At 44.7% G+C, this 23,804-nt stretch overlaps 1 protein-coding gene across 1 annotated transcript in view; it reads left to right on the top strand.

The window, feature by feature from the left end:
• The window catches only part of LOC138521830 (neurogenic locus notch homolog protein 1-like), a 478,650-nt gene that overhangs the window by 310,376 nt on the left and 144,470 nt on the right, over positions 1–23,804 (top strand). The window contains exons 20-21 of the mRNA XM_069634949.1: positions 16,474–16,627; positions 22,229–22,413. Of these exons, the coding sequence (XP_069491050.1) occupies positions 16,474–16,627; positions 22,229–22,413 (339 nt within the window). The remainder of the gene's footprint in view (positions 1–16,473; positions 16,628–22,228; positions 22,414–23,804) is intronic.

Here is a 23,804-nt window from a genome sequence, read left to right as displayed (position 1 = left end):
TTGACAGTCACATGGGTATAGTGCATCATGAAATATCATGAAATATGGACACAGGCATCCAGAACATGGACCATGGGAATGCTGGGATATGGCAGTGGATGGCTGGGGCATTGGCAGTCACAGGGGAATACTGCATCATCCCAGAACGTGGACCATGGCATGCCGGGTTTTGAGAGAAAGCAGAGAGGCCTGTGCAGTCGGAGGTATCTACCCCCTATTGGGTGAACAGTTTCTATTGGCTTACCCACACTGGGCCCCTTTTTCTCTGAGGCAGGCAACCTAAAAGCCTATTTTGACACATTCCCCAGTTCCACTTCCATTAGTGCAGAAGTGCGTCAATGCACTTTCCAAGTACTTTTTAAAATCTACGTGGGGATAAAAAAAAATTGATACACAGCTCCAGTGAGATGACTATGTAAGAACTGTGCACTTTTATTGTCTGGAGAGCCCCTTAAATCAATACATGCAACTCGTGAAACAGACGACACATAGGAATCAAGGTTTTCCTTCATTTCTGCACCTCAAGGGTTAAATGCAGTGGATTCATATCTTGGGAACATTCCCGACTTTACATTGAGTGAGCCATTCTTCTTAAAAGCATGTTCTTCTAAGATCTATGTCACACCATGGCCACTGTTACTCTAACTAAAGGCCTAGGCTGCTGAACCCGCAGGGGGCATATATCTTGGGCACATGGCCACCCTTACTTTAGTTATTTATCGAAGAAGGGTGCACTTACTAATCTACTGATCTTTTTCAATACACCTGAGAGTGGTCTTCTCGTTCTCTATGGCATCTTCAGTGAGGTCGCTGGTCCATTGTGGGCACAGTTACCTTGAAGGCAGGCCTATACTGCTGAACACCAACAGGAGCTTCTATCCCATCTTACATTGAGGAAGGGCACAATCACTAGTCCTCTTTGATGTACCTGAGAGTAGTCTTCTCGTTCCCTATGGCATCTTCAGTGAGGTCGCTGGTCCATCGCGGACGCTGTACCCTGAAGGCAGGCCTATACTGCTGAACACCAACAGGAGCTTATATCCCATCTTACATTGAGGAAGGGCGCAATCACTAGTCTTCTGTGGTGTACCTGAGAGTGGTCCTTTTGTTCACTATGGCATCTTCAGTGAGGTTGCTGGTCCATCGGGGGCACAGTTAGCTTGAAGGCAGGCCTATACTGCTGAACACAAACAGGTGCTTATATCCCATCTTATTTTTACATTGGGGAAGGGCGCAATCACTAGTCTTCTTCGATGTACCTGAGAGTGGTCTTCTCATTCCCTATGGCATCTTCAGTGAGGTCGCTGGTCCATCGCGGACGCTGTACCCTGAAGGCAGGCCGATATTGCTGAACACCAACAGGAGCTTATATCCATCTTACATTGAGGAAGGGCGCAATCACTAGTCTTCTGTGGTGTACCTGAGAGTGGAGTGGTCTTCTTGTTCCCTATGACATCTTCAGTGAGGTCGCTGGTCCATCGCGGGCACAGTTAGCTTGAAGGCAGGCATGTACTGCTGAACACCAACAGGAGCTTATATCCCATCTTATATTGAGGAAGGGTGCAATCACTATTCTTCTTCGATGTACCTGAGATTGGTCTTCTCATTCTGCATGGCATCTTCAGCCAGGTCTCTGCTACTTCCCAGACACTGTCATCTGAAAGGGTTCCAAGCTCCACTGCTCCTGGTTGGCTCAGTTACTTTCCTAGTGGCCTTGAATTGTGGGTATAGGCCCTCTGGAACGTACATCACACTTGGATAATCTTTCTTAATGTTCATGCTAACACTCTAACAAGTGCCATTCCCCCAATGAAATGAACTGAAAGTAACACCTAGGAATGTATCATCGGGTACCAATGGATCGAAGAATGATTGGTAATAATAAATGCAAGATTGTCAATAAACCAGGAGTGCCATCCTTGACTTAAACCTGTTCATGCTGTCTGCGTTTTTGGTCATCCATTGGTAGAGTCCAAATGATCACAAATACAATGGCCTTGGACACAGCACCCATGCCTGCTTCGCTTATCAACCTGTCCTTGAAGAAGTTGGTTGATGTGAATGTTAACGTGGTCATATGTGAGCTTGATCTTGATGTCCAGGCAATTTGTCCTGTGATCTCACGCCCGAAATGGGGCAGCATTGATGTCACATATGGCAGACATACGGGGCACAATTCAAAGCTGATTTTAGCATGGGTGCCTTAATCAATATTCACACATTGACGTAGGATGTCCCACGGTGCACCTTATGGACCCTTTAATAATCAAGTCAAAAATCTTCATTGTATTTGGTTTAAAAACTGTCACAGAGAGGTGAGAGTTTGGGGACCCTTCTGACAGTGACCACTCTTGACCAGGTGGAGACTGACACCTCGAATAAGGGATATCGCTCTGAATCAGGTCGTGACTGAGGGCTCACATGCGGGAGACAGCTACGTAGGAGGTACGGACTAAGGGACCACATGAGGGAGACTGCTATGCAGGAGCTAGAGACTGAGGGCTGACATCAGGGAGACTGAGGGTTCATGTGAAGGGGACTGCTTTGTATCAGGTGTAGGGGCTGAGTGTACATATGAGCGAGACTGCTGTATAGGAGGTAGGGACTGAGTGACCATATGAGGAGGTGTAGGGATTGATGGCCCATATGAGGGAGACTGCTATGTGGGGAATCAGTTCCCACATGATGGAGACTACTACGTAGGGAGTTGGGGCTCAATGCCCTAATGAGTGAGACTGCTGAGTGGGACTGAGTACCCATATGAGGATGTGTAGGGATTGAGGGCCCATATGAGGGATCTCCTATGTAGAAGGTAGGGACTGAGGCCGCACACGATGGAGACTGCTATGTAGGAGGTAGGAAACTAAGGCCAATAGGAAGAAGGGCATGTTGTACCAACTATGGCCTGCCGTCTACTCAAGGAGCTAAAGTGGGACTGAGGGTCCATACAGGGGAGTCTTTTGCGGGGTGCCACTCTTTATTTGGTGGAGCCTCTGAGTTCATATGAGGGATGCCAATCTGTAGTGGCTGTGGTCTGAGGCTCCATATGAAGATCTTCTTTGGAATTAAGGGGTGACTCATGACCTATATGAGGTAGACTGCTTTGAATTAGGTGGAGTGGCGACGAGTGGCAGTCCTGCAGGGTGCTTTTGGACTGACTTGGTGTTTGGAGTGGTGCTGTTAGTCTTTTCACCATTTTCACTGCCTATACTGCCTTTGTTACAAAAACGCCTTTCACAGGCGGAGCGGCGCGGAGTGGCGACGAGTGGCAGTCCTGCAGTCCAGCAGAACAGTAGAAGGTAGAAGGTAAGCAAAATCATACTGGAATTTTGTCATCAATACTCTCACCTAACACCACCAACAAAGGCATGGCCAATAACTTTGAGTTTACAGAATACAGTGCAGACCTTAATGCAGTGTTTGACATGAGACCTACCAAATCTAATAAAAATGTGACTTGTGCTAAACAAACGCCAGGACAGATGCGGATCAGGACATCACGGAACAACAACAACTACAATCCGATCTCACAATGCTATGTGCTTCACACCATCAACCTAGCTTCCATGTGGAAGTAGACATTATAGCACGTACAGCATCTCATATTAACATTAAACAATTGCCGGAATCGCAACATGAACAGTCTCCCCTGACAAGAACAATATCTGGATATAAATTCAGGGGTGAGATAATTGGAGATCCATTTGCAACTGACATGGTTCAAAAACGAAATGATAACTGTACAAACCAACAACCGGGACAATTGGAAGAAATGGAACAAACAAACTTGGACCATACCCAAGACCACAAAATTCACAGTTACAGTCTAGATCGATCCCACTTACCGTATGAGACAGGTTGCAATAGTGGTGACTGCGATTGTGAGATCGTAGAAATCGTGGAAAGCGTGGAAGATGGACGGGAGGATGATGTTTCCGTGGAGAGAGGGAGTGAGCTGCGACCGTGCGCACCAGACAGGAGTGCTAGAGCACTTCATAGTGAACCAGTGGTGTGCGGGTTGGTGGGTGGGGCTGATGAGAATGCTGGTGAAGAGAAAATCAGTACGCCTGATCCCGCCTGCGGGACACCCGACGGACGCCTAGCAGGAAATCAACAAAGTTTAGCCGACGCGAGCGGGTTGACGGGTGGATCTGAAGAGAATGTCAATACAGAGGAAATCAGCCCGACCCCGCCTGTGGGACACCCGATGAACATCAACCAGGGAATCAATTCCCTCTTGCACGCAGTTTGTTTACAACGCCCACAGTTCTCAATAATAAAGCAGTCAAGACAAATGATTTGGAAAACAGAGAATGCCAATAAAATTAACTAAGGACTTAAAAAGGAAGTTGGACATAACATTACACGAACAAAGAGCAGCCAACTTTTCTGCAAAACGGGCAAATATCAGAAAAGAGTGGAGACCAATGAGTTTAAAACCAAATAACAACGCTGGCGGGTGTGCCTTCCACTATACAACTGAATTCCAATCCACAAGAGAAGAAAGAGAAACACCAGCTAGTAGTTTGACAAAACAATCTCATTGCTCTACACCAGAGATTTCTGACCAAATAATGCTAGATACATCCATACTAGTGGAGAGGGAGGTCACGCTAAAAAGTGGTGTATTAAACGCTGATTTAGAGCAGTTGAACAAAACTAATAACCTCAGCAGTGACAAGTGGAAATGGCTAGCTCCAAAATGTATGCCACAAGTTACTAGTAGAAACAGTTCTGCAGTGAAAGGAAACAACTACAAACTATCCAAACAACACGCAAGTGACCAACAGGATATATGTAAAGGATGAGAAAGAGATATGATCCCTGTAACAACGCAAACAGAGATAACCTCAACAACGGAGAAAGAGGCAAATGTACATGACAACATAAACAACCGCAAGTTCATTTTAGTTTCTACACTGACTGCAATACTTTCACCGTTTATGAAACTTTAGGAACAAATTGGGGAAAATCAGAAAGATCAAACAACTATGCTGGCAATGTTACACTCCAAAATGATCCATGTAGAGGGTTTTATAAGTGGAGTCCAACAAAACATGGACACAAGTGAAGCAAAAGTAGCCTCCCTCTTACACTCAATTTTAGATCCAATCATTTAACAGAAACAAGCTTGCAGACAATCACGTACTTATGAAGTACAAGAACTACAAATTGCTAATGGCTTGAAAAACAAGTTTCAGTAATAGAAACACAAACGGATATCAACATTCAAGCTACAAGTTCTTCGCAAATGAACACCCTGATATCCTAAGCTGTGCGCTTATGAAGAACACTGAACAGACAATAAATCAAACCAGTGATACTGGAGTATCAGTACAAGTCCCTGTGGAGAGAGAATACATACTGAAAGATACAACGACAGAACAAATTAAGACATGCCCCATCTTTAACAAACCATTACAAAACAATAGTGAAGACAATTTGAGAGCAACAGCGAAACAGACAATGGTTGGTAGGGAGAAAGTGCAACCACCCAAAAAAACAAGAGGAAAAGCAAACCAAGGGGAAAAAAAACTAAAAATCAATTACCAACAACACATTCTAAATCAAATCAAAGCAAGTCATTTATCAAGAATATAACAGTACCAAATTTAGAATCACAATCAAAATCTTAATCAACAAGCTGTTGCATACGGATGCGACCCAAGCATTGAAAGAGCCTGATCAATCCTTGGCACGGCAGAGAAATCCATCAATTGATTTGATGGGCATATCGACATGCTCGATATCTACATCAGACGAGCATGATTCAGAAGAAGAAAGCAATCAAGACTCGTCTTGTGTACCTCAATCTTCTGATTCGGAAGAGGAAATTGGTGAAATACAAAGACCTCGCTGACAAAATGACCACAAGGTCCGACTGGAATTCGGCGCCTAACACTGAATAGTGCTGCATATGGAGAACAAAGCAAAGTGGAACGGACACAACAAGATAAGCAACTATATGAAAAAGAACAGCAAGATCAAATTTCTTATCCAAAGATACTGACGAGAGTCCAGGAAGAAGTTGACTCACATTTAATAGTTGAGCAAAAGGAGAATCAGTTGAAAGATTTGCCACAGAAAATAGTAAAAACTAAACAAGTGGCACACCAATCGAAAATAAGTGGAACAATAAAATACAATTACATAATATCTCCACTAAGAACAATCAAATGAAGGGAAACCCAAAATGAGCAATCGAGAAGAATAAACAATGAATCTAATTTCAAACCTATTTCGAACCAAAGTGATTCCACAGCTCTAATACTAGTGGAACATATTGACAAAGAAGACAATGGCCTCATTTTAAACAGATCCAACGTCATCCGGTTATTCCACCATCTGCCTGCCTTAAGAGCCTTAACAACCAAGGATCTTAAGATGGTTGAATTCGTACATGAGGACCGACAGGACAAAATCATTATTCACTTAGACAGCATAATGATTAAACAAATCCTACTAAAGGAAGCACCAAGGTTGCGTCCAATGGGATTTGATCTGACAGAGATAAATAATTCCACTCGAGAATCGATAACGGAAATCAACCATAAATTTGCCAACAGTTCATTCAAAAAAAGAATTTAAGCAACAAAAAATTGCATATGACCGGTCGCAACCAAGACACCACACACAACAGCAAAATGTTAGAGCTAATCCACAGATGGAGAACAAGTAGGAGACCTGTCAAGTTGAAATACCCGAATTAGGGACTGCAGAAAATTGGAAATGGCTTGCTAGTATGTTTGCGACAAAAATGAACAACGCATAGACCCCAAAGCCAACAAACAACAAAGGTCTAACGTTAGCAAGTTGGAATTCACATGGGTTTCTACACTTGACGGACGCTACTGCAATAAGTAATCTAACTCAAGATATAGGGCCTCATTACGACCCAGGCAGGATGGGTTTAACGGCGCCGGTAAAGGTGCCGGTGCTATTAAACCCATTCCGCCTCATTACGAGGTTCCCTCGCGGGACCTGCTCTGGACGTCTGGTCAGACCAGATGTCCTTTGCGGGTCCCGCGAGCTGACCAGCATGCTAAGAATGGGCCCGTTAGTAACGGGCCCGTTGTTAGCATCATCCCCATTCCCATTGAGCCCTATGGGGGCTCAAATGCGAATGGGGATGGTCCGGGTCCGGCTTCCCTGAATGTGGAAATACCCGGCCCTCCTAGGTTGAATGGCCTGGTAATTCCCCATTCAGGGTACCCGGACCCGAGTTCGGAGGCAGCCATGCCCATATTAAGGGCATGGTTGCCTCCAAACTCGTAATGAGGCCCATAGTCTGCATACAAGAAATCTGGCTATAGACTACTCCAATGATGAATGGATACTCTGTATTCTTAAATCTGGCTATTAAAGGACCACGCGGAAGACCTTCAGCTGGGTTGCTAATTGCAATTAAAAACACATTGAAGTTTGAGTTCTTATATACGACCAACATAAACTCTCCTATTCAATGTGTAGCTGGCACATTGGTCGAGAGTGAACCACACAACACAATTACCCTAATAATTTTTTACGTATACTGGAATCCGGCAATACTAGATATTAAGAAATTCCCAGAACTAATAGCAACTCAAGTGGATAAAGTCAGAGAAAAATGGTTGAACCCCCACATTGTCATCTGTGGGGACTTAAATTCAATATGCTGGAATAAGGAAGGCTATGAAACGGACGATAACCCACCGAAGGCAACAACAGCTGGGATGTGAAGAATAGACTGGAGAAGAACATTGAGTCAACTAAATTTAACGATTCTTACTGATAATCAGAATAATGACATACCAGGTTCTGTAACTTGGTGAGGACTAAAAGTAGAAGAATACTTGATCACATATGCATATCGGCAAACATCTTACAGCACCAAATAACACTCAAGGTGATTAAAACATTAAAAAGTGATCATAAGCTACTACTGATGACCTGGTCTCCACAAACCAAACGATTGGTGAGCGCTAACAATACAGAGTTGGATGTGAACCCAGGCAGAAATAGACTGCGAATTTCTGCGACAAAACTGACAAACTTCCAAACGGAATTGGAAAAAACTATTTCAACTAGACTGCCTTTGAGAGAAGTGGATTTATCAGAGTTCACAGTATTATTGCAGATCTTCGAAAATAAAAAAGACAATTCAACTAAGTTAAAACATCAGCACACGCATCATTATTATCAGACAATTGTTAAACAAAAAAGAAAAGTGAAGGACGACATACGAGCTATAAAATAACTAGATACACCACAGAGAAGAGTCCTGGAGAAAAAAAAAATTAGACACAAATATCGAAATTGGAGGAAAGCTCACATGAGAACTCTAATTCTAAAAGATGCAGAACAAATGCTAAATCTTGTCAATAAAAAAAAACACGGCAGAGATATGGTAATTGATCCACAACTTGGATAACCCGCAAAATGCCTTGCAAATAAATCAAATTCCTCTATCTGTATGGATTACACACTATTCGAAATACTTTGATCAAACAAAACAATAACACTTCACAAAAGAATTAGGTGGTGATTGGGAACAGCTAAACATTGATCATACAAGCGTGAAAGAAGCAATAAACAAACTAAACAATTCTTGAGCAGCAGGCCCAGATGGCTTAACAAAGGGGGCACAAGTTGTGCCACAAGCAGGCTCCCACCAGAACCCTGAGGGCCTTAAAACCACTGCAAAAGGTACTCCTGGAGCCAGTCCTGGCGCCTTTGGCGCCAGGCTCATATCTAGGAAGGAAGGGCTGTTCAAATTAGTTCCCATTTATGTACATGGGCCTTTAAATCCAACATGGAAGCACCCACACAGTCTAGTTCTAAGAACCAAGCCATGCGGTCTAGTGTTTTGGGTGTGGCAGGCCTGGAACTATTTTCCCTGGTACTACTTTACCTGGGCTATATAAAGCACACCCTGACTGCAGAACACGCTTCGTGTTATTCTGCAACCAGCAGCATGGCGCTCACCGTGTCCAGCTCCTGGTCTTCAGCATCTTCCTGTAATCCTGCAAGAACAAGAACAAGATTATTCTGTCATACCTGAGAAAACACCATCCAGCACTCAGCATCTCAACTGGGCTGAAATCTCTCGAAACCGAGAGAAGAAGAAACATCACTCACCTGTGACTACTAGCTTAAGGACTTCCGGCGAACCGCTACCACCGCTGCTGCTCGAACATTACGACCTTCAACAACGAGAAAGGGAAAAACAATATTAGAACGTGCGCTTCCAAAACATCGAATTCCATCAGTCTTACCTGAATTCCATTGCGCTATGCCACGCTTCCACCCGGAGCACCACATCTGCAAAGGAAAAGAGACATATTCAAGTTCGCTTTCAATATTAAACACTGCAAAGCGCTGTACTTACCATAACGGATTCCGGGGGACTGTTTTTCATCGCTCTCTCATCCACTCGCAGCACCAAAGTGGCCTGTGAGGAGAAGAAGAAGAAAACATAAGTTAGCTTTAAAAGACAATAAAGGCGCTGTGCTTCGCGCTTTCTCTTACCTAGAAGCGTGCCTCTCCATCCGGCATGCCAGCATCAAGACCTTCGCACCTGAAAAGAAGGAGATAAAGACATTAACAAATTCCCACCATAAACAGAACAAAGACTTACAATTAACAAACCTACCTGCCTACCAGCAGATTCGGGGTCACAGCAGGCCTGGGCCCAAGGAAGGCATACTGCACCAGTGAAGCAGCTCGGGCAGCTCGCCAACAAACGTCAAGTGCCCCTGTACAAGAAACGCAGGACGGAGAGCTCACCCTACAAATAACTAAAGTGAGAAAAGAACCCAGTGGGAAGGGAATTGGTCAGAGAGAGGTTGGAGATTCACCCATTAGAGACAGTTATCAAAAATCCTCCCTTCTGTAATTGCAGATTCATTATTCAGCACTGGGCAATTACGCATCCAGGGTTCCAGATATCAGCACCTTCCAGACGCCCCTGAGGATATCAGGTGAACGTAACAATAGCCTGTTAAAAAACAACATAGAACAATGGTCCACAATTTTAACATCATATTTTTCAGCAATATTAAAAAAAGAAGAAATTCCACAATCCTGGAAAAAACAAATTATCGTCCCGATCTTTAAAAAGGGACTTAGAACGATAGCATCTAATTATCGCATTATTGGATGTGGTGGGGAACATATTTGCTTCTTTTGTGCGCAAAGCCTTGAATTTATGGAGTATTACAATGAATCATCGATACATCTGGCCAAGTGGGTTTGTAAAGGGCATAGGAACTAGCCTAAACCTCTTTTTATTGAACATCTTGAAGGCGCAAACACAACGCAACAAAGGGAAAAGGATCTATGTTGCATTCATTGACCTAACCGAAGCCTTTGATCTCGTAGATCGGCAAAAACGTAGGCACAAGTTGAAAACATGGACATGCCTACCATCAATTCACCAAATAATAGAACAACTATACTCAGACACCTCGATTCAGATCTGTGTAAGTCAACAAGGGATTCTGACTGAAATGATAGCGACAAATAAGGGGCTAAAACAAGGTTGTCCCTTGGCGGCCGAGTTGTTCAACTTGTTTATTGCCGATATAGAACATGCATTCGGTGACATCAGACATTTTCCACCAAAAATCGTAGCGTCCACAATAAGTCATCCATTGTACGCAGATGACATTGTGCTTATAGATCAAACGCCAATAGGGTTGTCAACTGAATGCATTTCCCACACATGTTCAAACAAATGGGCTGAAAACTAACTCAACAAAATCAAGAGTTATGATATTTGGAGAAAGATCAAAGAAATCCAGGAAACATGTTAACTCTTGGACGATCAACGGAGAAAAGATACCACAAGAAACTGCGCTTACATACCTAGGAATATGTGTCAATACAAGAGTATATACCAAGAGTTGACACTTTAAAAGCAAAGGCAACAAACCTGGCAAGTCAAGGTCAAATCCTTTTGAAACGCTACTGTGAATTCTCTATGATGCCCTTGATAAATTTCTATTGATTAAAAGTCAGCCCAATCTTAACATATGGAGCAGAAACAGCTTTCACCTTCAAAAAACAGAACTGGACGATCTTGGAAGGTACTTTTTAGAAGCGAGTTTTACGCTTACTGTCTGGACTACCAATCCAAGCACTACGGATGGAATTGGGGCTGCCATCACGTCAGGCGATTATAACATGGAAATCGCTAACCTTGTATCGCAAGTGCATAGACCCACCGACCAAAAGTGGCTTGAAAATCATAAATGAGGCCTTGATCAACAACCATGATCAGACACTCGGAGAATGGCAAAACATATGGCAAGAAATTCTTAAAGATCTGAATGAAATACATAAATTATTATGCACAAACTCGGATAAAGTCAAACGGAAACTTTATATCAGAGATTGGATCACTAAACAACAAGAGAGACAGAAACGTTCTCGGTATGGAAGACCCTTTGAGGAGAGCCGAAAATTGAACACAATACCAAAATACCTAGCCCTTTCTCCAAATGCACACTTTCGAGACCAAGTACTAAGGTTTCGACTGAACTTATTTCCTACGGGTGACATAATAAGCACAAAGTTGACAACAATAGCACTATGTAGACTATGTCACACACCAGAAATAAAAGAATCATTAAAACATTTGGCCATTGATTGTCCTAAAGTTGCAACTATTAGAACGCGACTCTTGACAGAGATCACTTCCAGCTACCTGTGCAAAACGGCAGAAGACTGGTGGCTAATGCTGCTCAGAGGTCAGAGCAGACACACTTCAATAGCACTAGTGCACTTCTTGCAAACCATTTTCGAGTTAATTAATGAACAAGAGTGAACTGAACTGATGGACAATAGCAATCAACATGTAAATATTGTATGGTGTTGTATTTTCAATTGTAAGTGTTCTGACATGTTTGGACATTTTGGAAAATTAAACATAAGTAAAAGGTTTGTAATTCACAAACCAAATAAAGCCTAATAATAAAAAAAATAAAACAATTAAAAAAACAAATTAGGTGAGCCCATGGGTCCCATAAGGGAAGACCACTCTGAAATATATAAGAACTGAGGCCCCATACAAAATAAATTGCTGTGTACTGGAAAAAGGTGCTGCATATGAAAGCTACTGTTCTGACGAATGAGCAAAACTGTTCAGAAGCAGGTGGAGCAGCACAGGGAAGAAAGAAGATACAGGATGAGCCCCTTGCATGGGAACAAAGTTAATGATGGACCACCTGGCACAGGAGGACCAGATAAACAAGAGCAGGCCAAGGACAGAGCAAATAGGGGAGGTAGGGGCAAAGGGCAATTCAAGGACTGGTAAAAACCAGATGGGGGGATAGAGACAACACACGTCAGGGACAGTCTATAAGAAATACCAAGAGGTAGACTAAGGACATTAAATATAAAGAAAGCAATCACAGGGACAGTCCTTAAGAAATACTGCGAGCTGGGCAGAGATCATGAACAGCAATGTATGAAAAGACAGAGACAGTCAGTAAGAAATAACAAGAGCTAAGCCGAGGTCATGAACCGCAGTGCAAGCAAAAACAGGGACAGTCAGTAAGAAATACCAAGAGCTAGGCTAAAGTCATGAACAGCAAAGCAAGCAAAGATATGGACAGACAGTAAGGAATACCAGGAGCTAGGCCGGGGTCATGAACAGCAATACAAGCAAAAACAGGGACAATCATAAAGAAACACCAGGAGCTAGGCCGAGGACATGAACAGCAATGCAAACAAAGATAGGGTCAGTCCTAAAGAAATACCAGGAGCTATGCCGGGGTCATGAACAGCAATACAAGCAAAGACAGGGACAGTCAGTAAGAAATACCAGGATCTAGGCCGCGATCATGAACAGCAGTGCAAGCAAAGACAGGGACAGTCTTTAAGAAAAGCCAGGAGCTAGACCAATGTCATGAACAGCAAAGCAAGTAAAGATAGGGACAGTCAGTAAGAAATACCAGGAGCTAGGCGGAGGTCATGCACAGCAGTGCAAGCCAAGACAGGGCCAGTCAATACAGAGATACCAGGAGCTAACCCGAGGTCATGAACAGCAATGCAAGCAAAGACAGGGACGGACAGTAAGAAATACCAGGAGCTAGGCAGTGGTCATGAACAGCAATGCAAGCAACGACAGGGGCAGTCCATAAGAAATACCAGGAGCTAGGCCGAGGTCATGAACAGCAGTGCAAGCAAAAACAGGGACAGTCAGAAAGAAACACCAGGAGCTAGGCTGAGGTTATGAACAGCAGTGCAAGCAAAGACAGGGACAGTCCTTAAGAAATACCAGGAGCTAGACCGATGTCATGAACAGCAATGCAAGCAAAGACAGGGACAGTCAGTATGAAATACCAGGATCTAGGCCGCGATCATGAACAGCAGTGCAAGCAAAGACAGGGACAGTCTTTAAGAAAGGCCAAGAACTAGACCGATGTCATGAACAGCAATGCAAGCAAAGACAGGGACAGTCAGTAAGAAATACCAGGAGCTAGACCGATGTCATGAACAGCAATGCAAGCAAAGACAGGGACAGTCAGTAAGAAATACCAGGATCCAGGCCGCGATCATTTGTATTTGTATTTGTATTTGGTTTATTTATAAAGCGCAACCAGGCCCAGGGGGCATACAGGCGCGTATGTTTTTTGATCATGTTACATAAGAGTACAGTTACATTATCAAGCAGTAGGCAACAGTTACAATATTTGCGGTTACAAATAAATACATACATTGGTTTTACAGGTACAAGCATACATGTTGCAATTAAAGCGGTGGGCCGAAGGTGAGACAGATAGTAATATTATTTACAATATGTACAGTGGGTAGGCAGTAAATCTAAGCTCTAGGATTTTAAGCTGTCAATGTGTCCAGATCATGAAGCCAACGTTTGGTGTTGCGTTTAAATAGGTTGAAGGAGATTACAGACCTGATTGGAACAGGTAGTGTGTTCCATAGCTTTGAGGCTTGTACAGGGAAACTAACTCCTCCCAAGTTATGGAGTTTGAATCTTGGTATAGTCATAGTGTTAACTCGAGCTGTTCTAAGTGGTCTTGTAGATGTGTGTGGGATAAGTTGGTTAGAGATGTAGGATGGTGCTAGGTTAGCCCTGGCTTTGTGGGTAAGGGCAAGAACTTTGAGGGATATTCTGTGCTCTATTGGGAGCCAATGCAGATTACGTCTAGTCTCAGAGATATGCAACTTCTTAGGGATGTTGAGGGCTGCCCTAATGGCGTTATTTTGAGTTACTTGTAGTTTGTGAATATTTTTTCGGCTAGTGCCTAAGCAGAGGGCATTACAAAAATCTACTTTGGACAAGACTAACGTTCTAGCAAGAGTAATGCAGTTGGGAGTGGAGATAAACGGCCTACATGCGGTAATAAGTTTACATGTGCAAGCAGCTGAAGACGCTACTGCATTGGTTTGTTTGGTGAAGGATAATGTGGCATCGAGGTAGATACCAAGGGTTTTAGTATTATTAGAGACAGGGATGGGGTTACCATCAATAGTGAACGATTTGAAAGCAGTATTTAGTTTTTTTAGTTTAGCGTGAGTACCAAGGATAATCAACTCCGTTTTTTCGTCATTGAGACAAAGTCCATGGTGTGCCATCCACGCTTGTATTACTGCGTATATTTCATTTAGGGTTTTGCTATCAGTTTCATAATCGCCAGAGATAGGAATGAGTATCTGGGTGTCACCCGCATAATTAGTATACATGACACCCAGATAGTCAAGGATCATGAACAGCAGTGCAGCCAAAGACAAGGACAGTCTTTAAGAAAGGCCAAGAACTAGACCAATGTCATGAACAGCAATGCAAGCAAAGACAAGGACAGTCAGTAGGAAATACCAGGAGCTAGACCGAGGTCATGAACAGCAATGCAAGCGATCACAGGGAAAGTCCTTAACAGATACCAGGAGCTAGGCCGAGGTCATGAACAGCAGTGCAAGCAAAAACAGGGACAGTCAGTAAGAAATACCAGGAGCTAGACCGAGGTCATGAACAGCAATGCAAGCGATCACAGGGGCAGTCAGTAAGAAATACCAGGATCTAGGCCGATGTCATGAACAGCAATGCAAGCAAAGACAGGGACAGTCAGTAAGAAATACCAGGATCTAGGCCGCGATCATGAACAGCAGTGCAAGCAAAGACAGGGACAGTCTTTAAGAAAGGCCAAGAACTAGACCTATGTCATGAACAGCAATGCAAGCAAAGACAGGGACAGTCCTTAAGAAATACCAGGAGCTAGGCCGAGGTCATGAACAGCAATGCAAGCAAAGACAGGGAAAGTCCTTAAGAGAAACCAGGCCAAGGTCAAAGAACAAGAACTAGCTGAACCTGCTGAGAAACCGAGGAGCAGCACCACAGCGAAGCCTTTATGGGTAGAGGAGGCATCTGGCTAGAGCTAGGTTTACACGCCATTAGACGAGCTATTCATGGCTTGGGATGAGTTTGCTGCTTTTTTTCATAAATAACACCAGGCAAGGAAATTATGTTTTTAAAAAGGTTTTTACAGACAGATACCTGCCATGTATACTATGTACGCTTAACTCCCCCACAAACCAAACACATCACGTTGCCCCACCACTATGGGTGGGTTAACAGTGATGCCACAGCTGGCCTTTTTTCTGCCACCATTAAAATACCCACTTCTCTATATACGTGTGGATGATTGGGACCGGAAGCTGGGGGATGTAGCAACGGGTGACCTTAAGGGCATGCAAAGCGTGCAGGGCTGATGATGAGAGACACCTGAGTAGATGCCGCTGACTTGAATTCTGGGTGCAGGTACAACGGCAGCAAAAACACCTCCCAAGCCTCCACTCTTGTTGGCCATATGGGGTATAAGGTCGCAGGGCCTGCTTTTTGCAGACCCTGTGGGGCACCAGTGCAGTGGCCTTTAGGTTCGTGACTGCAGGACCCATTGGCTAGCTCTTCTTTTTAGTGCCCTTGCCCTTTGAAGTTTGTTGATGCACTGCCATGTTTCGATTTACCCTTGCAAGTTGCAATTGAGACCCCTCCCCTAGTGTCCGAAGTCCTTCATCTAGGACTCTGCTTTGCCAAAGTCTTTGTATGTATCCAGGTGTAGATCACAAATGAGGGTTGAACAGGTCATTAACATCTTGTATTCTGAAGTCCTTACCCTCGGTTTGATCCTCATGCCCCATTTCCCTGCCCATGACCTTAATCCAGAGCACAGCCACCTTGTTTTGAGGGGGAGCCCCCTGAATGGTGGGAGTGCATGGTAGTCGCAGTTGACCCTGTGGTTTGATGGGCCCAGATGCAGCAATTAGAGGGCCTGCTTGCACAGTGATATTGAAGCCTAAATGAGAGGGGGGGTCATTGTTGCCAGTGTTTGTGATGTGTTGGGGGATGCCAATTTTTATTTGAATGGGGTTCAAGATATATAACTTGTTTCTTGTCACTAGACATGCGGGCTGCTACTGTTGAGACACCTGTAGGAGACTGATTGCTGTGTTATTACCTCCACTCTCCCCCAGACGCTGATCAACTGGTGTTCCATGCCGGTGTGCCGGAACGGGGCTCTATGCACACAGAATGGGACTGTGTTCCAGTGCAAATGCCAGAGTGGATGGGTCGGCATTTACTGCGACATTCCCAGGGTATCCTGTGAGATTGCCTCCAAGAGAGAAGGTACTCTGGCTACTCAAGGGGGCGGGGGAGAAAGAACCCAAACGTATTCACATTGTGGTGAACGCTGCATGTTTTGAGAATGTTGAATTCGCGTTGCAGGATTTCTGCAGTCTTTTTTAATGCATAATGTGTGATTCATGGTAAAAGATGAGGATATTTTGAGTTACCATTACGTGATCTGAAATCCCTAACTAACTTTGAGAATATTCTAAGTAATAAATGTGTTTTTGTAAACCTCCTACATAACTTCTAGAACTTTTCATTGATCTGGTCTTGTTTGTATAAAAGTTATCCCCGTCATTCACAAGTTTTTGAAAACGTTGGCATTATTTGCTTAAATGTTCACAAAACTCCTACAGCCCAAAAAGCACACGTTTTTGAAAGTATGATAACAATCCTTTATCTCCTTTTACCGAACAGACCAAATGTTTGTAGAAGTTATACATATCCTATCCTAATGTATACTAACTAGCCTGTATATATAAAGTGCATAGGATGTCTGTGCAAAATCAGTTCAAACGTTAACCACAAGATGGCAGCAGAGCAGCAGAGCAACACCACAGAACCAGCAAGAAGCAGAGGCATTGTTTGGAGCAAAACTCACCTTTCAGAAGCACCTTTCAGCAAGTAGCAACATTTGAACTTTTTAAGAGTGAGACTGTATTTTGAGCGACACTTTTACATTTCAGACACACCATAGAGCACAGCAACACTAGAGACATCTAATTTTAGTGTGTACCACATTTGCGAATTCACAGACCAGAGAGATAGCACATTTGGTATGGTATGGTATTGTTCATTCATATAGCGCCTATACACAGGCAAGTGTTTCAAAGTGCTCAAGGAGGCTGGGAACATGGGGAAAAAAACAGTCGCTCAGAGCCCTTGAATTTCTGAGACGATAGTAGTCTACACAGGCTGAGCAAGTGCGTATATACATTTAACAAGTTGAGACACGGCAAATAGGCCTAACGGCGAGTCTGCAGTTTTACCAGTGCAATTAAGGGTAGAAGACAAGGGAGAACAGACAGACGATCTTCAGGCGTGGTGCATTCGGATTGTGCAAATGCACAGACAGTGACAGGAAAGGGGAGGTCCAAGTGCACCCAGTTGGTGGAGACTGGGGTAAGTGCAGAGAGAGCCACTCATTTGGGTTAATTCTCAGTGCAGTGAAGGTGGGTGGGGTGTAGGGCCCTGAGGCAAGTGCGATAGGGGGCTGGCGGGAGTGTCCGTGACCAGTGAGACTCTGAGGTACACCAGGGGGCCAGTCAGCAGAGCTGTTAGGGGGAGGAAGGAGAGAGTTAAAGAGTAGATAGCAAGGTTAGCAGGGCAGAGGGAGAGAGAAGGAAGAGGAGAAAAGGAAGGTCTTGAGGAGTTTCTGAAACTCAAGAAGATGAGGCTAAAGACGGAAGGTGGCAGGGAGGCCATTCCAAAGGGACACACCTGCTGAGGATAAGGATCTCCCTCCAAATCTCTGCTTGGAGAACCGTGTCACTCGCAGAAGGTTGAGGTAGATGAGCAGCGGGCTCATGAGGGACAGTGTTTAGGGGGGCAGCATTGCAGGTAGGTAGGTCCCAGGCCCCAGAAATCCTTGTGGACAATGCAGAGGGTCTTGAACTTGATCCTTGCAGCCAAGGCGAGCCAATGAAGGGATTTCAGCACCGGAGGGATGCGGTCCTGGAGCTTGAGGCCAAGGATAAGTTGCGGTTCTGTTCTGGATGAGTTGCAGAGGGCACAGGGCAGAAGATGGGAGGTTGAGGAAGAGGCTGTTGCAATAGTCCAGCCTAGAGAGAACCAGGGCTCTGGAGACAGTGAGCTGCTGGGGAAAGTGAGAAAAGGTAGAGTACCTCTGAGGAGGTGTAGCTGATAGTTAGACTTTTTAGAGATTTCAGAGATGTGAGAGGAGAAGGATAGAGTGGAGTCAAAGATGACCTCAAGGTTTTAAGCCTCACAGGTGGGAGCGGGCGCAGGGCCAAGGGAGGCAGACTTGAGTGAAAGTGGGAAAGCGGGAGCAGGGATCCCAATGTGCACAATCTCAGTCTTACTGGCGTTGAGGCAGAGGTTGTTTGCAGCACACCAGGACTGAATAGCAGACAGTCGGAAATGAGCGAGGAGGAGGAGGCTGAGGGTAACCTGAAAGATAGTTGCGTTTCATCCGTGTAACACTGAAAGTTAGAGGTGAAAGTGACAATCACATGCCAGGGCAGCCATATAGAGTTTAAAGAACCAGGGGGATAGGTTAGATCCCTGATGAAACGCCACAGGTCGAAAGAACTATGGTCGAGAGAATGGATCTGAGGACCTGGGATGAGCAGTTGGAGAGAAAGGAGGTTAACCACGCCAGAGCCTGACCTGTGATTCGCAGGGTGTCGCGGAGATGTGCGATCAGGATGTTGTGGTTAACAGTGTCAGTTGGAGAGAGAATCACATTGCAGAGGAGAGAGTAAATACAGCAATTTTCTATGCACCTCAGTGGAACCATGCAGCACAGGATCTGGCACCACACAGAGTGCCATAGCATCCTCCTACGAAAAGAATGAATCTCAAAGCACACACACTTGGCCCTGCCACGCCACCACCCCAACTAAGCGAGTCAAATAAAAACGCCTGTTGGAACATCACCTAGTCTGAACCCACATGCCCACGGGTTCTCTCTAACCTCCCTCTGCCACTGGCCGCAACATTGGCTAGCACAGGCTGGCCACCAAGCTACCCCAGCCTTTATGCAGATTCTGCTCTCTCTGTCTCTCACCCACAACAGGGCACAGCCTCACTACTAAAGTGCAGGGCACAGCTGTTCAGTAGTTTTGTAGGTTGCTGTGTGTTGTCCAATGCTCCCAACATCTGCTGCCACACAGATAGCCCCTCAATCCTTCCCACTGAGAAAGTTAAGCTCATCTCTAGCAAGCAGGAGAGTAAAGAAAACACACACCCCTATTATGGAACCACCTACTTAAAACACACAGGACCACGGAGCTAAGCATGTCCAACAAATATACATCGTACTGTCATGATGGGAACCTTTCTCTGGCACCTTCAAAAGAAGCACCAGCCTAGCTGGCTGCAAGAGGTCACATCTATATGCCCACTCTACATTAAAAACCTACTGACAGACCTCAGGCACGCAGTTACTAAGAACAAGTCAGACCGATAACTCAAAGTTATCAAACAGTGATCACAAAGCTGTGCTCGAGGGCAATCCTCAGCAAAGACCACAAGGATAGAATGCAGCAACATCCAAGACTGAGGCCGCAGAGCTGCACATTCCTCAGAGACCACGGGGAAGCAAGCACTGACAGAAAAGAGCTGGGTTGTTTGACCTAAAAAAACTTGACCTACTGCCGATTTGACCTACTTTTGGTTGCATTTCTTTTACCTAATGCGGGGGAGACCCCCGCTCGCCCCTCTCCCCCCTCCCCCGATTTCCCCTCCACCTCAACCTGCTCCCTTACCCCACCCATGACTATTATTTGACCTGCCGAATTCAACCAAAAAGAGGCGGTCAAATGGAAGTAGGTCAAGTTGGCATTAGGTCAACTATGCCAATAACGACAGAACAGGCCAGTTACATGTATCCTGAAAGTGACACTTGTACAAGCATGTCTTTGACACATACATGAAGTGTGCTTATGATGTACCCAATTGCATTCAGAAGAAGTGGCATTTGGAAAATGAAACCGGTGCGAGCCAGAACTGTAAAACGAACCAGAGTTAAGCAACTGCAATTATATGCATCCACACTAATCAACCTGGAATTAATTCAGTGCACTACACTGGAGTGGACAATCATGTGTGATGCATATGACAAATGAGAAGGTGCACATTTAAACTTAAAGGCAATCGGAAGAAGTCACACGTGCAACTATATAGAGGCCATCAAAGGGAGAGCCAAAACCTCAGAGCTTCTGAGCAGGAACAATGATTACTCTCACAGTCTCACAGATGCACGTCACAGTAGTCCAAGATACACAGGCAGCAAACTATCAGCAATCAATGGCAGCAAGAAAGCCAGACCTAATGGCCACAAATTGGAAGTCACACAACACAACACCAACCTTACGTAATACGACGTGTTTTCGAACCCAATCTTCAAATATTACTTGGCAATATTCTGCCAATATGTACATTAGGTTATGCTATCACTTCTATATGTTATAGAATTCCAGGAACTTGGCTTACCGTATGCACATATGCTCCTCACTCTGGACACAAACTCAAATGCCAGAACCAAAGATGATATTGACAAATATGCCATCACTGAACTTCCTAGCAAAGCGATAGACTTTGCGCCATCTGGAATATTAAGTGTTATGGTGCTTGGACCCCATGGAAGCTTCAACACCACCGTGGATGAAGGAAGGAGCCTGCTGGAAAGATAAGACTAGCGTCCAAAAGGGTGCATTCCACAAAGGGCACGAGAAGGTGCACATTTACAGCCTGATTCATGGAATTATTTGCGTGAGAAATGCAGATTTGCGCTCCTTTCTGTCCGAAAATCCCTGTTTGAAGTATGGGGATTTTTGCGCAGAAAGGCGCGCAAATCTGCATTTTTCACGCAAATAATTCCATGAATCAGGCTATTAAAATGCATACCTTATGATGCCAGTTTCCACGCCTTCAGGCATGGACACAAATGAGGGGTGTTTCTTCTGCATTCTACAGTGCATCCCAAATTCATAAATGGGATGCGCGTTAAAATCCACAGAAAACGTAGATCTTTCCTGACCCTGTCTAGTATTTTTAATATATTATGTAAGAACCGCTGCTGTCCCACTTGCATTTCTATTCCTTTACACAGGGATAGAAATGCTTTTATTTTTGTGTGGACATTTCACAGTGACTGGCCCCTAAAGAGCCTGTCGGCCACCCTGTCTGCTGGGAACCTGTAGCACATTGGTGTTGGGAGCTCCTGGCACTAATGTACTCAAGGAGCTGGAAAGCTCATCATTTGCACTGCGGCTCAGCCCCCTAGAAATGGCAAATCACAGTTAAAAATAAGGTGACCTGCTCATTGCCAAAAAGGGGGTAACTAAAGATAGCACGTCCTCGGCATTCATTTGAGATGCCCCATTTTTTGAGACTCTAGTCTGACCGATTTAATCCAAACTTTTTGAAAAGTTACAAAACTGTTTTAGATATTTATGAAAAGTTGGGTTTGTTGTTAACAGTGTACACCTTTTTGACAAACAATGCAATTTCCTTTTTATTTTTTCAAAGTTACAAAAGTCCACCACTTTTTAACAAACAATGGCAACTTTGAGAATGAGGTAAACATTGATGAGAAGAGTTAATCAGGTATCCCTGCTCTTCGCTATCTTTATGAATGTGGCTTCCAACTGGAGATCTTTGTACAGAAGGGGGAGTTTTGATCACTGAGACTGGCTGGCTCAGCAGGGTTTATTTTTCACTAAAATGCGAACATGACAAACATTGGAGCTTTAGCAGACACAGATCTTTGGGGTTCCTCCACCGCATTCGCTTAAAAAATAACCCCCCCCCAGCAAACCCGCTAGAAATGCAGTTGAAAGAAGCCTCTAGTGCCATAGACTGGGTCCAGCAGGTGCCTTTCCTGACATGCTCCTCTGTATCCCTCTCATGCAGGTGTGGACATCTCTGGCCTGTGCCGACATGGCGGCCACTGCATTGATGCTGGCAACTCCCACTACTGCCAATGCCTGGCCGGCTACCAGGGCAGCTACTGCCAGGAGCAGGTGAACGACTGTGAGCCCAACCCTTGCGAGAACGGGGCCACGTGCGTGGATCTCATTGCGGCCTACTCCTGCCAGGTAAGAGATCTGCTCCCTCTGGGATGTGAGTGCTGTTCAATAGCCTGTTAGACCCCCCGCCCCTCTGCCCCCGGAGAGCAGTTAGGAGTCTGGATATGGACCTGTGCCCACAAGAAGTCGACCATCAGGCATCACTCAGTAGGTCGCCGGAGGGGACTGATGGACCTGGGCAGTGTTTACAATGATCAAAATGACCGACAAATATGCAAATCATTCCTAGTGACGCTTGCTGTGTTCATGATATCCGGAAAGCGTGGCTGGATTTTACTCTTCGCAGCGGTGAGGCCAGCACCATGTATTAGCTTTGTCTGTGGCGCTTTGAAGCGGCGTGCTCGCAATGTAGCTAGCGCATCGTACACCACAACAACATAAATAAATCAATAAAACAAAATGACACTTCATGGCAGCATTGCCAGCAGCACCAACTCTGATGGCTCGTGAGTTGGGCTCTTTGAGGGTGAAGGTTGAACCTCAGTAGACCTTCCGCCCTGTAGATTCTCCGAACTGACCCTCCTTGCCAGTGGAGTTCGATGTGGGGTGCTCAGGAAGCCCACCCTTACCTAGAGCAGCAGATGCAACACATGACCAGAGCTAAATGCAGCAATGGCATCGTGCACGGGAATGGTGGGACTACACGTTTCTCTGCCCGGCTGCATGAGTCGAGATCCAGCCATCATGTCAATAGCAGGCGGCTGAGTTTTGATCCCAAGCCACACCAGACACCTCAGCCTCTTCCCATGGAACAGTCTTAACAGGAGGCAACTCCTCTTGTTTGAATGGATATATGTATTTCTTTTCATTTCTGATTGCTTTGAATTTTGAGTTTTTTGAATTGCCATTTGTTTAAAAGAAACTTATTTTTTCCATTTATGAGGGGTCTGCAACCCGCAAAATCCACTCTTAGCTCCCTATTCCATCCCAGGTGATCCTTTTCCTGTCCATGTATGTTTTGGGGCCCTTTAGACATTGTTTTTCAAAATTGCCTTTTGTAGTTAGGAGGATTTTATTCTAACAATTATGTTCTACCAAAAACCTCGTAGGCCATCTTGCTCAGTGTCATGACTGATGGAGGCGTCCCAGGCTAAGGCTGGTTAACATGCAAAGACCCCTCAGGTAATGGTGTAGACTACCTCAGATCTCTTCCTTTGCGGAGGGGCATAATGTTGCATTTGGGTGTGCATTTTCTTTCTCTCCCCTTTGAGCCACAAATGAGGATATACATCATTTTCTGTGGGAAACTACTGTGGGTTAGCAGCATCCTCTGTGTCCACAAGACCTGAAGGAAGGCAAGTATGCAAGCAGCATTGCATTCTGAGATGCCCTGACTCAATGTTGCTTTAAGGAGTCTTGCACCAGCTTGCTATGGGGCAAATTCTCATCAAGTGGCACAA

Source organism: Ambystoma mexicanum, chromosome 13, assembly GCF_040938575.1.
Source record: "Ambystoma mexicanum isolate Mex_15411 chromosome 13, UKY_AmexF1_1, whole genome shotgun sequence".
NCBI classification, from domain to species: Eukaryota; Metazoa; Chordata; class Amphibia; order Caudata; family Ambystomatidae; genus Ambystoma; species Ambystoma mexicanum.
The sequence above is the reverse complement of the archived record's forward strand: the minus strand, read 5'-3'. Positions and strand labels throughout refer to the sequence as shown.